At 40.8% G+C, this 13681-nt stretch overlaps 1 protein-coding gene across 2 annotated transcripts in view; it reads left to right on the forward strand.

The window, feature by feature from the left end:
- Positions 1–2345: 2345 nt before the first annotated feature.
- LOC109417065 (uncharacterized) overlaps positions 2346–13681 on the forward strand; it is a 117031-nt gene continuing 105695 nt past the window's right edge. The window contains exons 1-2 of one of the 2 annotated variants that reach the window (XM_029869867.1): positions 2346–2558; positions 10949–12644. In XM_029869867.1, coding sequence (XP_029725727.1) covers positions 12479–12644 — 166 coding nt within the window. In that variant the 5' untranslated portion in view covers positions 2346–2558; positions 10949–12478. The remainder of the gene's footprint in view (positions 2559–10948; positions 12645–13681) is intronic. The other variant, XM_029869868.2, reaches the window with a different exon arrangement.

The following is a 13681-nucleotide window of genomic DNA, read 5'->3' on the forward strand; positions in this document are numbered from 1 at the left end:
CTGTAATTGGCACACTCCAGTCTGTGCCCTTTCTTGTAGATTGGGCATATGAGGCCATCCAACCAACTAGTGGGCAATTCTTCATCCTCCCAAATCTTTATAATAATCTGATGGATTGATTGATGTAGCTGCTCGCTTCCGTGCTTAAGAAGTTCGACCGGGATCTCGTCCTTCCCAGCAGCCTTGCTGTTTTTCAGCTCCTTAAGGGCCTTTTTAACCTCATCCAGTGTTGGTGGTTCCACTGCTTGACTGTCATCCATTATGTTTATCCTGTTCCTGGGTGCTCCTTCGCTGCTACCATTCAACAAATCTTCGAAGTGCTCCTTCCACCTGGCTGCCACCATTGTTTTGTCTGTCAGCAAATTTCCTTCCCGGTCATTGCACATGGCGGGCACTGGCGCAGTCTTGTGCCGCGCGCCATTGACAGTTGCATAAAATCTCCGCATATCGTTCCTGTCCATACTTTCCTGCGCTTCAGCAATAACACTCTCTTCGTGTTGCCGTTTTTTCCTGCGGTGGATTCGTTTCTCTTCTGCTCTTGCAACCCTGTACCGCTCTCTGTTCTGCCGGGTACCGGCCACTAGCATTCGACTTCTGGCGGCATTCTTTTCGTTCGTCGCTCGTTGGCAGTCCTCGTCAAACCAACCATTACGTTGGCGTCGCTGAGCGGTACCAATCACCTCTTGCGCTGTTGTTGTCACTGCTTCGTGGATACTTCCCCACAAGCTGTTGACATCTCCAGATCCGTTGGTCTCTCCTATCCTCTCGTCTAGCTTCTGATGGTACTGTGCAGCAACCCCTTCGGCTGACAAGCGCTGGATATTGAAACGCATCGTCCTGTTGTTTCTTGAACTCGTGACGCTGGATAATCGCGCCCGAATTTTAGCGGCTACAAGATAATGATCCGAGTCGATGTTCGGGCCTCTGTAGGACCTCACATCTATGACGTCCGAGAAATGTCGCCCGTCGACCAGCACGTGGTCTATCTGGGAGCAAGTGTCACCACTCGGGTGTCGCCAGGTGTGTTTTCGGATATTCTTACGTGCGAAGTAGGTACTGCTGATTGCCATCCCTCTAGCAGCAGCGAATGTCACAAGGCGCAGACCATTATCATTGGTAACAGAATGAAGGCTTTCCGTTCCAATGACAGGCCGAAAGAAACTTTCTCTGCCGATCTGCGCATTTGCATCTCCGATGACTATTTTGACATCTTGTTTTGGGCACTCTCCGTAGGCCTTATCAAGGCTCTCATAGAACTCATCCTTCATGTCATCGGGTTTGTCGCTACAATTAACATATTTTAAATTTTTCCCAAATCATTCTATTCTTGTTTAATAGTTTAACGTTGAACTTTTCGTCATTGAAATCATCGTCATCATCAAACATTTGAAAGCAGTTTTTTCGTTCAAAACAAAAGTTTTTGCTATGAAAATATATTCACTGTACTTCACATGAGGAATATAATGCAGTGAATATATTTTCATAATCCTTGTTTTGATTTGCCTCGAGAAAACTGCTTTTTAATTTCCGAAAAATGATGACGGATGCTTGAGTCTTAAGGGAATCGAATACACTCTAAAATTATTTTCCCTAAAATTACACAGAAAATAAAATTTTCTGTGAAAAAAATTTAAAATAATAATATTTCAACAATAATCATAAAATCTCAAAATGTTTTCATCTCAAAAAAACCGTTCCCCAAATTGGCTTCCAGGAAAAATATTAAAGTGTGGGGATGTTCAAAAATAAAAATTAGAAAAATCAAAAACTGAAATTAACAAAATCGAAAATTAAAAAGAATCATCTTCCAAAACATGTTTAAATCGATTTTAGATGACGAAAAATGATATTTAGATCAAAATCAAAAATTTGGGTATTAGAGGGTTAAGCTCAAAAAAGTTTTTGAAAAAAGTGTGTTATTGTCGAATTTAAATTTCTGGTCCGTTAACTGGTATGGAGTGTCAGCTGTGACCCGCAGCCGTAAAAGGTTAGGGTTTTCCAGAAGACATGGAAATGTATCTTGTTAAACATCAGAAGAATGCTTGGCTTTTTTTGATAATGTAAATTTTATTTATTAACTACCGCTAGAATGCATGTAAATAGCTTTTTTGATCGGTTCACTATTTTGACCACTAAGCTCACGCATTACTCCATTATTCATCGTGCTTGTGTTCGTCTTTCAAATCCCGATACAAAACTCGGCACACACTAGCTGTAGGCACACTACACCTGTAGCAATCCCGATGTCTGTCTGGCTGCTGGCTGCCTGCTACTGTCTACGTATTTACCGTCGTCGTCGTCTCGACGAGACGATCTCCATTGTGGCCGCCACATATTCAACGCTTGATTGGTATGGTTGTTAGTAGTGCAGTTGCTTTCGCCGCGTCGTCACCATCCATCGTCGTTTAGCTCCGTTAGAAACCGTGTGTGGTTCTTGGCAGTAGTTCGCCTTCGTCGTTCGTTCGGTTGATCCATCGTGGTGCTTTGCCATTGTTCAGGCAATTATTTCGGTGTCTCTGAGCCATCGGGGGGATTTAAACCAACGGTACTTTTAAAAGGTAAAGGATTCATTCATAAATCTAAGTTTTGTTTTACGTGAAAAATTAGAAAGTTTCGTTACTTTTCTGAAATTCTAATCGGAAATTTCCGATACAGCATTCCTTCGGAAAAATGGTGTTGCGTAGACGGTTCGGTTTAGATCGGTGCTTTCCTGTCTGTCTGGCTGACTGATGAATGGAGGAGGATGTGTTTGTGTGCCCTATCCAGCTGTGTATCCAATAATTGTTTAAAGATGTGTGGAGATTTCAAAATGGCGTTGAGTGCATTGGTTTTGTGTCAGTGTGAAAGAGACAACGTAAGCGAGGAACCTGTCCCGATCAGTAACCTGTACCTGTAGTGGAACGTTATTAAGGTGAATTTGCGGAAGGGTTGCCAGTGAACTGCATTCAGTTAAATTTTAATAAGTTTGTTTAAAAGTTTTTGTTTATTTCATTTATTTTTCGGAAAATTTCTAATTGTTTAATAATTTTAGGTGTTTACGTGAACCAAACACACAACTTATCTTTTATATTAAACCTCGAGGAACTAATGGACTAATTTAGAAGAACTTCTGAGATTCCTGAGGATCTCTTGGAGAAATTCCATGATATCTTCGAGGAACTCTTGCACTAATTTCCGGTGAATTTCTGGATGAATTTCCGGGGAACTCTTGCAGGAATTCCCGAAGATCATCTGGGGGGATTCCTAGAGGAATTTCCAAGGATCTCCTGTAGGAATTCCCGAAGAACTTGTGGAAAAAATCTAGAAGAACTTTTGAAGGAGTTCCTAGTCAAACTCACGAAGAACTTCTGGTGGAATTCCCGATAAACTCCTTGGGAAACTCCTGAGGATCTCCTGTGAAAATACCTATGAACTCCTGGAGGAATTTCCTGGGAACTTAAGCAAGAATTCCCGGCGAACTAAAGGAGGAAAATTACGGGGAAATGGTGGATAAATTTCCGAGGAACTCCTGGAGAAATTTCCAAGGAGCTTCTGGAAAAAATGGAACTGGAACTTCCGGAGGAATTCGCGAGGAACTTTTGGCCGAATCCACGAAAAAAAATCTGGTGGAATTCCCAAAGAAGTACTGGAGAAATTCCCCGGCACCTCTTGGAGAAATTCTTGATGCTATCCTGAAAATATTTTGGAGAACTCATGGAGAAATTTCCAGGGAGCTTTAGTAGTGATTCACGGGCCTGAAGGAATTCACGGAAACTCCTTGTGGAACCCCGGAAGATTTTCCGGATATATCCTGAACAAATTTCCAAGGAACGAGGAACTCCTGGAGAAATTCACAAGGAACTCCTTAAGAAATTTCCAAGAAACTTCTGCAGCAACTCTCAGTGATCTCCAAGAGGAATTTCCAAGAACCTCCTTGTGTAATTCCTGTAGAACTTCTGAAAAAAAAACAAAAATATCAAAGAATTCCTGGACGAAGTACCGAGGAACTTCTGGAGGAATCCCGAGGTACTTCTTGAAGAATTTTCGAGAAAGTCCTGGAGAAATTCCTGAGGATTCCGTGGAGAAATTGCTGGAAAACTGAAGAATTTTCTGAAAAACTCCTGCAGAAATTCCCGGGGAAATCTTTGCGGAATTTTCAGGGAAGTCCTGGAGGAATTTGCGGGTAACTCTTGGAAGATTTAACGAAGAACTCCTGTATGATTTCTTGGCTAGCTATTGAAGGAATTACCAAGGAGCTCCTGCCTGGAGAAATTTCTGGAGAACTGAAGAAATTCCCGAGGAGGTCTTCAAAAAATTTCGAAGATCTTCTTGAGGGATTCCCGAGGAACTCCTGAAGAAATTCCCAAAAATCTTTTGGAAAAATTCCCAAGGAACTGCTGCAGCAATTCCCGACTGGTGAAGCAGACCTGGTGTGATGGTTAAAGCACGTGACTATCACGCTGAGGACCTGGTATCGAATCTCACTCCAGACAAGCTCACAAAATATGAGTTCTTCCTTCGTGGGTCCCGATTTGAACTAGCCTAGGGCTAAAAATCTCTTTTGTACAAAAGAAAATTTCCGAGGAACTCCTGAAAATATTCTTGAGAACCTCCAGGATGAATTACTGGGGAATTTCCGAAGCACTCAAGGAAAAATCCCGAAGAAGTCCTGCTGGGATCTCCGAGGAAGTTTTGCAGGAATTCCGGGGGAACTCATAGAAAAACTTTAAGGAACTCCTGGAGGAATTCTCGTGGAACACCTTGTGGATTTCTCATGAAAATGCTATATGAATGTTTGGTTAATATTTTTTTATGAATTTCGGTGAAATCCTGGTGGTATTTCCATGGATATCAGGGGAAAAAATCCCGGTGAAGTTCTGGATGAATTTCCGTGGAATTCGTAGTATTATTCCCGGGTAACACGCGAAGGAATTTGTGGGAATATCCTGGAATAATGTTTAGAGAATTCCTGGTGGGAGTTTAACATAAATGCCGGAGGACTTCTTGGAGAAAATCCTGAGATTTGCTGAAGTAAATTTCGTGGGAATCGTGAATGAAAATTCCGGATGAATAATGAAGGAGTTTCCTGGAAAGTCTGAAAAATTTCCATGAACATCCTGGAGGTGTTTTCAGTTAAATTTTGAGAATTTCTCTATGAAACCAGTAGAAAAAGGGCCACAATAGAGGCGACCATCTGCACTAGTGTACGTGCGCCAGCTAGGGATTTCCCAAATCCGATTGGAACAAATGGCTCAAACGTGTACCAAACGACGTGATCCTTTTCAACCCGACAGTTTTAAAATTGTACAAAATTGTGCAACTTGTTGATTAGCGTATCGAGCCCTGAAGATGGTCCAATAGCCGGATCGAAACGTCGGCGATGATAAATAATTAATCAACGCAATTTATCAGACTGCAAGCCGAAATTCTTCTGGATTTCTATCGACATTTTTTTTTCAAGATATGAAACATTTTCTTCCAGGATCCTTACTTGAGAAACTTGCAACCCTGGAGTTTCTCATGGGTATCTTATGGAATTTCTTTTCAGAATTTCTACCAGAGGTTTTCCCAGTATTGATCAAAGATTCTGTTGTGTTTTGCGTCTGAAATTCCTCTAGAGTTTTGTTCAAAGATATTGTTTTTAAGAAGTTTTTCATGAATTGTATGCAGGAGTGCCTCCCGTGATTACAGTTTTTAATGGAATTACTTCCAGAATTTTTCCCGGAACTGGCACAGAAGAAGATTACAAGTCGTAGTCGAAATACGCGTATCTACCAAAGGATAAGCATGATAGGGCGGTTCTAAAAGGTACAAAACTGGTTACACTCATTCGAAGAAGATATTCTACTTAGAGAGTTTGAAAAGTCGGTAAACTTCCCGGAATTTCTACCGGAAATCCTGTTAGAAAACCCAAGAAAAATATCAGAGAAAAAATCCATTGAAAAACTTCTGCTAGAATCTCGCAAAAACCCTTATTGTTGGACATATCCACTTGGAAAACCACTTGGAGTGTTTTCTGAAGGATATTTCTATAAATATTGGAAGTATCTCTGGGGAGAATCCAGCGTGAAACTCGGGGAAATCTCTGGTAGAAATCCCTGGGGGTACTCTTGCAAAGATTCCATGAAAAATGTCTGCAAATCCAGAAAGAACTATGTATGGAAGCAAATACGTAAACCTTTAAAAAAAACCGTAGGACTTTTGGAAATTTGGGATAACTGGAGAAAGCCAGCGAGAACCCCAGTAAACCTAAAAACCCTTTAAATTCGTGAGAAGAGTTTCGTAAGAAACTGAGAAAAAAATGAAGAAGGAATTTCGGTAGAAATCCATGAAGGAATTCCGGAATAAACTCTTCGAAGAATTGAGGTATATTCTCATTATATTGTGGAAAGAATTTTGAATAGATCCCTAATCAAATTTCTAAGAATATCTCTGATATCGTAATTTACAGTTTCCCGTAGAATCATCTGAGATTCTTTCTTGGAGTATTTCCAGGATTCTGGAATTCCGGTAGCTTTCATCTAGAGTTTCTCTTTAGATTTGTACAGAAGCTTCAGTTGGTATATTTTCCAAAGGGATTTATTTTGAAGTATCATCTGGGATTTCTCTCGGAGCTTATTCCGGGACTTTTCTCAAAAGATTCCTTCCGGTATTGATCCTGGGATCTCTCTCAGAGCTTTTTAGAATTTATCCTGGACTTTCTCCTATGATTTTTTGGAGAGTCTTCTGGGATTTCTCCTGGAGCTACTGGTTGTATTTTCACGGAGTTCTTCCCGTGTTTTTTTCGGATATTTTTTAAAGCTTTTCCTTATAGTTGATTACCCAATGTCTTGCAGTGATCCATGGGCCCTCCATTTTTAAGTACGTCACAGTCCAAGGGGTGAGAAGGGGTTTGTGAGAGTGTGACAAGCAATGTATTAGGTATAGGAAAACCCCGGACGAAGTGCTCTCGGAAGTATCACAGGATTTTTTCAAAGAGTTTTTCTAGGAATGCCTGCTGGGATAACTTACTATTAGAAATTCTTGTAAGAAACCCCCGGAGAAATATCTGAAAGAATCCCGGTCAAATTTTGATAAAACTCCGCAAAGACTTATTGGAGAAATCTCGAGGGGAACTTCGAAAGGAATCCTGAGAGAAACTGGGTCATCACGTGAAAAAGCTCCGGGACTCCAGGAGAAAATAATAAGGGAAATTAAAGGAGGAACTCTGAAAACCTCTAAGAGAAATCCCGGGAGAAACTTCGTTCAAATTCCCGCAAGGAAAGCTGCGAGAAACATCTGAAAACTGTCTCTGGAAGAAATCCCTGGAAAAACTTCTGCAATACCCGAAAGAAAATGTTGGAAAACTATCCCGAAACCACAAAGAGAAATTCCTGGAAGAGGTTTGGAAAAATTTTGGAAAGATTTCCGGAAGGAGTCAGCGAGAAACTCTGATAGCAGAGACCCCGTAAAAAACCTCGAAAAACTTGAAATCGTGAAAAATCTCGGAAGGAGCTATTTATGGAAAGTGATACGTAAAATCCTCTGGATATAGATACTGAGAAACTGGAGAAAGTCAGAAACGAAAAACCTTTCGTAGTTTCAAAGAAAAATTCTGCGAGAAATTGGAAATGGATTGGCGAGAAATTGGAAATGGCGCACATACCAGCGTTCACGACATGATCACTGTCGGGTCCGAAGGAATGGAGGAATAATCGAGAACTGGCACTGTGACCAAGACAACTGATTTACACGCACGACATTATAGTTCAAATGGACTGTATTTTAAGGCAGATAAGTTCACAACATTAAACGATTACTTAACTGAACTGGCAATAGTTCATTCTAACTACGGAACGGTACAAACTCGGTTGTTCTAACTGCGCGTGCGTATATTTCTTCCTGTGTTTCGCTTTTACTAGGACGACTAACTACTACTATGAACTACTAACTGGATCATGGTTCTATGGCGGTTTTATAGGAATCATAATTGCTTACATTTTTTCGAAGAACAATATTGCAGTACTTTGGGACAATAGACTTTGGATTAGGTACCTCCAGTCTCTCATTCAGCACGCCGGTTTGGCGAGTTCGATTTGGCTCAGAATTGAAAGAATCGTAGTTGATACTCTAAAGAACAACTTTGGGGTCGTCCATAAATGACGTAACATATTAGGGGGGGGGGGGTCTCGGATTGTACTACGAGCCATGTATTAGGTATGGGAAAATACACTACGAGGGGGTAGGGGAGTGTCAAAAATCGTCAAAAATATGCTACGTCATTTATGAAAGACCCCTTTATAGAAGACCATATCATGATAAAACTTAATTTAGTTGCGGCTTCAGCCAACGAAAGCAGGATGAGTACGTCTTCCCCCGTTTACTCTCGGTTGTTACATGCAGCATGTGTTTGTCGGTCTTAGCTTGCGCGTTACATCATAGGCAACTATGTAATTCTTCATTGTCTCGATATCCATCTACTTGCGTGAGCAATGGAAATGAAGGACAACAGCCGCTTATGATTTAGTGCGCAAGTTTCGAACGGAAAACACGTGTCACATGTAACAACCGAGAGTAAACGGGGGAAGATATCCTCATCTTGCTTTCGTTGGCTGAAACCGCAACTAAATTTAGTTTTATCATGATATGGTCTTCTACAAAGTTGTTTATTAAGGTGTCAACTACAATTCTTTCAATTCTGCCAAACCGGCGTGCTGTATGAGAGGCTGGAATTCATCCAATTTCCCATATATTTGGACTAAACATCCCATACGAACCTGCAACTCATTTGCGCCAGCTCAGTTTTCAACCGATTGAGCTGAATCTTTCACAGATTGTTCATCTCATCCAAAGGCCCCGTGAATGTTGAAAAAAATAAATCGCATCATATCATACAAATGTGGGCCGGTCTATTGGGACAATAATGGACTAAGTACAAAGACTACCTACATCTACCAACATAAATGTATAGTATTCAGTGTTGGGAATACTCACTTGCGAAAAGTTAAACTCACTTGCTTCTATTTCAGTTCAAAAGCATGCTATCAAAAATTATGTTTGTAGGGTTTTAAGATGAGAGAGCTGTGAGCACAAGGTGAGCATAAATTACACGAATTTTACTCACCTCGTACTCACAGCTCTCTCACAACTTTAGTATTACTTTTAGATAAAACTACCATCTAAATACCCTTCTAACATCATTTTTGATAGCATGCTTCTGGACTGAGATAGAAGCAAGTGAGTAATCTTGCAAGTGAGTATTCCCAACACTGATAGTATTAGCTACACTGCAACAGAACTGCAACGATTATACCGACAATAGTTACAGAGATCGCTACCAACTATTACAGTGCAATTTTCCTATTGCGAACTTACGCATAAACAGGAGGAATTCCGGAAGGATTTGAAGGAAAAATCATGGCTAGAATTTCGAATCCTGAACAATTAGTACATTACCAGCGCAGAATGCAAACATCCAAGTTCATATTCAAAACTGTGTATGGAATTTAACGGTAATAGAGTGTGGAGTTACCTCCAAATTGAACTCCTATGTTTTTTTTTTCAGATTTTATAGAGTATTTAGATGCAAATGTCAAATCAATTTTGGCAAATAATCCAAAAGAACTCTGGAAAATATTTAGAAATATTTCTTAAACCGATTTTTGTACTATATTCGAAAGAGTTTTGTTAAAAGGTTCTTGAAAAAAGAATCTAGCGATTTGGTAAAATCTCTTGGAAATAAGTCTTGCACATATTTTCTTAATTTTTTATTAAGTTTTGAGGATATTACTGTATATTTTTTGAGAAGCATAGAAATTTTATAAAATTTGAATTAATTATCGAATTAGAAACATTTAAAATTTTCCCCTGAAAAAGCCTGGCAAACTCAGGAAATTTTATTTTGTCTTGTGAGTAGACACCCTGTCTAAGCACACAATTCTTGGCTAAGCTTTATCATCGATTGACCCAAGGAAGCACGTGGTAGAAACTTAAGACCAGAGCTGGATGTCTGGAGAACAAACGCCAATGCGGTAGTACAGTTCATCCGAACTGTGGCACCGTGTTGGGATCATGCTTACAGTCAAGGTTTGATTATTGCTAACTCCAATGGTGATACGTCAACTTGACATAGCTAAACAAAACTGGGGCATTTGTCACAATAGATCTAAAAACAGGTCGCAGTGACTTATATACCCAACAAGGAATAAAAAAAAAATACCAGAGCTATGTTGCACGCTCTACGTTGTCGACTCACCATTTTTGGGCCCTATATGACAAGGAATCTAGCAACTATGTCAGTTTTGATAAGCTTTGTAACGTGTTTCTATGAGTAAATGCATAAAAAGGGTTGAAACATCGGGTTTAAGGCTCAAGCATCCGTCATCATTTTTCGGAAAATAAAAAGCAGTTTTCTCGTTGCAAATCAAAACAAGGATCATGAAAATATATTCACTGCATTACACTCCTCATGTGGAGTACAGTGAATATATTTTCATAGCAAAAACTTTTGTTTTGAACGAAAAAACTGCTTTCAAATGTTTGATGATGACGATGATATCAATGACGAAAAGTTCAACGTTAATGATAAACTCGTTTGAATTAATCAAAACTGCATAAAAATAGGAAAATACCAAATTTATAACAACTGTTATTTCTTAAACTACTGTGCAAAAATAATCCTTACTCTGGCCTCACTGATTTACACCTAACAACACAGCGCACCAATTACAGCTCCACATCCACACATCTCTGAGCCCCAAAAGGGGAACATTCAAACGTAATTTCTGCTTCCTCCCCAACAACAGAGTGTTCGTTCGTATGTCTGGCTGGTGTACCTAAACACGTACATCTGGCCGTCCGAACGAAGAACCCACACCAGCTCAGTGTGGGACACCAACCAACAACACACTATGGATACCACTGCTAAACACCATACCTAACCGCACTCCTTCTTTCTCTCTTTCTCTGCTCCCCTGAATGCGTTTTCTAGGTGCACCATCATCGCACATAGCCACCGCGCGAAACCGTACGTGGCCAGCTAGCCAGCCAGCCAGCGAGTGGATTTCCCTCGGACTGGGCCCGAGATTGATTCGGTTTCGGTGCGTCGTCGAAGGAGGACCTCTCTACAGTCGATGCAGTATAGTGTCGCGTACGCGTGTCTCGAAAGTGCTACCCCCCAACGAACGAACCATACACACAATACGCATCATCACTCAGTCAGTCAGTGTTTGATAAAAGGAGGTCGAAGATCGAGATCGATCGCGGAGGAGCCGCGGCGAGAGTGCTTCTTTTTTTCCTATATGTGATCCCCACACGATTGAATCGGTTTCGATCGATCTCTACTTCGAAATTCAGTTGAAAGTGCGAGTGCTTTTTGTGAAACTACGCGACTAGATTTCACGGCACTCAAATCCCCGACGCGAGGATCAAATCGTGGCAACTTTTGAGTTTTTTTTTATTTGTTGGAATTTGGAGCAACGACGAGGTGGAACTCGGTTTTTCTTAGTGCCTGTCTATAATCAGATTAACATCACACGAACGTTCCTAGTGACATACTTGGCAATAAAGAAGTTACGTCAACGTTGCAGTTCAAGAACATCTGTAGGAATTTTTCGGATATACACAAGAATTTCAAGCTCAATTTTTACCCAATTGGAATAATCGCACCTGACCAACGGTGAAGGTGAAAATACAGATAGGAAACCAAAAGCTAATTAGTCTAAGTGCTGCCCATAGTATTCCCATATCGCGTAGTAAGTAAATCGAAGGAAGAAATAATTGTAAATTATTAAAACAAACACACTTGCAAACTTAGCTAGAGAGTAGAAGAAAAAGTTCCGAGACCGATAAAGCCAAGAAAAATCGCATTTCGCACCCACACTCGCGTGGTCGCGCGTTTGTCTGCTGTTCGCTAGAAGAAGAGAATCCGAAGCAGAGGAAACAAAAAAGCAACACAGAGAGGAGGAAAAAATCGCCCAACACACGAAAAGTGCCAGTTTCCAAGTTGGGTCTCCGTTCGCGCGAAACAAGTGCACCGACGACGACGACGACGTCGAATTGCGCGCACTCTAGGGTATTGACACACAAATACCACATAATAATCCGCGGCGGGGTGGTTTCGAGTCGAGCAAAGTGCAGTTTCGTTGTCGAGAAAATTGGTGAAAATCGAAGAAGAGAAACCTGCAAAGTTGTGTGATCATCATCGAAGAAGGGGGAAAAATTCAATAATTTATAGAAAATTTTTGAAGACGACGACGGCGACAACGGCGGAGACGAAGACCAGCGCGACACGAGTTTAGGATTAAGTAACCTCGTCGTCGTCGTGCGCGCATATTTGAGGACTCGACCGGCGTGTGAAAGACTGCAGAGGGGTGCTGCAGCGCAGAGTTGCATCGACGTAGCGTTGATCGGCATCAACAGATTCCCCCAGTCGCCTTAAATATTTTTTTTACATCATCGACGTGATTAACGGCTGTCAGTAGAAGCAGCAGCAGCAGTAGCAGCAGAAATCAACAGCACCATGGAATCGATGGAGTATGAGATGGCACGCAACATGACGTTGCTGTTCTTTCTGGAACGGCTGCTGGATCGCGGAGAGCCACGTACCCTGCACGATCTGTCGTGCCAGTTCGGGGCCCGCGGGTTCACCAAGGAGATGCGGCAGATTGCCGGCGGCAGTCAGTCAGGTTGGTGTCAATTGATTATTTTTTATCAACAAAATACATTATAGGGTCTTGTACCATTTGGGCAGGTGTACCTATTTTGGGCACTTGCCGCTATAACAAAGACAATTTCAAACTGATTGATTTGAAATTTTGTATAGAGTTAGGCACGTACAGTATCTAACCCTGAACAAAAATTCAAATCAATCGGTTTGATATTGACTTAGTTATAGCGGAAAGTGCCCAAAATAGGTACACCTGCCCAAATGGTACAACACCCTATCATAGTGCGTTTATGGGTTTTCTAAATTCTTTTGAATGTTTTGCAAACAAGATCACTGACCATCATAGTAAAAAAAAATTGGGTAGTGGTTTGCGTTCCACTACCAAATTTATAATATATGATAATGTTCCAGTCTTTACATTTAAACTTTTTTTTTATTACTTGGTATTATTTCAAAACATCTAGAGGGGTCATTTGTTTTTCCTAGTGAGACTGTTGTAATTTACAATCATACTCAATAACGGTAAACCTGCAGTTATTTGGCATGACTATGCTAAGGTTGACGGATTTGGTCCAGATTCTTTCTGTGAAGGAAATTTCCTTGCCTTTCTTGGACATAGTATCATCGTGCCCTGTCAGACGATATACGAATGCAAAATAGGGAATTGGGCGCTAACATTTCAAAAAAGCCTAACTTCTTTCGACAACATCATCTACTCGGAAAACTGTGGATCGAATATTATACTTCCCACATATTCTCTATCAATTCTAGACAGCAAGAATGCTCCTTTTCCGACAGAGTTGAGGGTGTGATACACACACAGAAAGCTATCAGGCATTAGCTGTAAAAGTGCTGATAGAAAACATATCAGGTAACCAAGCTCTGTTCCAGTTGGGACGTAATACCAGAAAGAAGAAGAAAAGAATGTTCGCTTGGAATAGAGATACATTTAGCATATAACTATTTGGCATTGAGTTATTTCTATCACGCCGAAGACCAGGGATCGAATTCCACTCCGGAGAAACTTACAAAAATGTGAGTTATTCTTTTCGGAAG

This window comes from Aedes albopictus, chromosome 2 (assembly GCF_035046485.1).
Source record: "Aedes albopictus strain Foshan chromosome 2, AalbF5, whole genome shotgun sequence".
Lineage (NCBI taxonomy): Eukaryota > Metazoa > Arthropoda > Insecta > Diptera > Culicidae > Aedes > Aedes albopictus.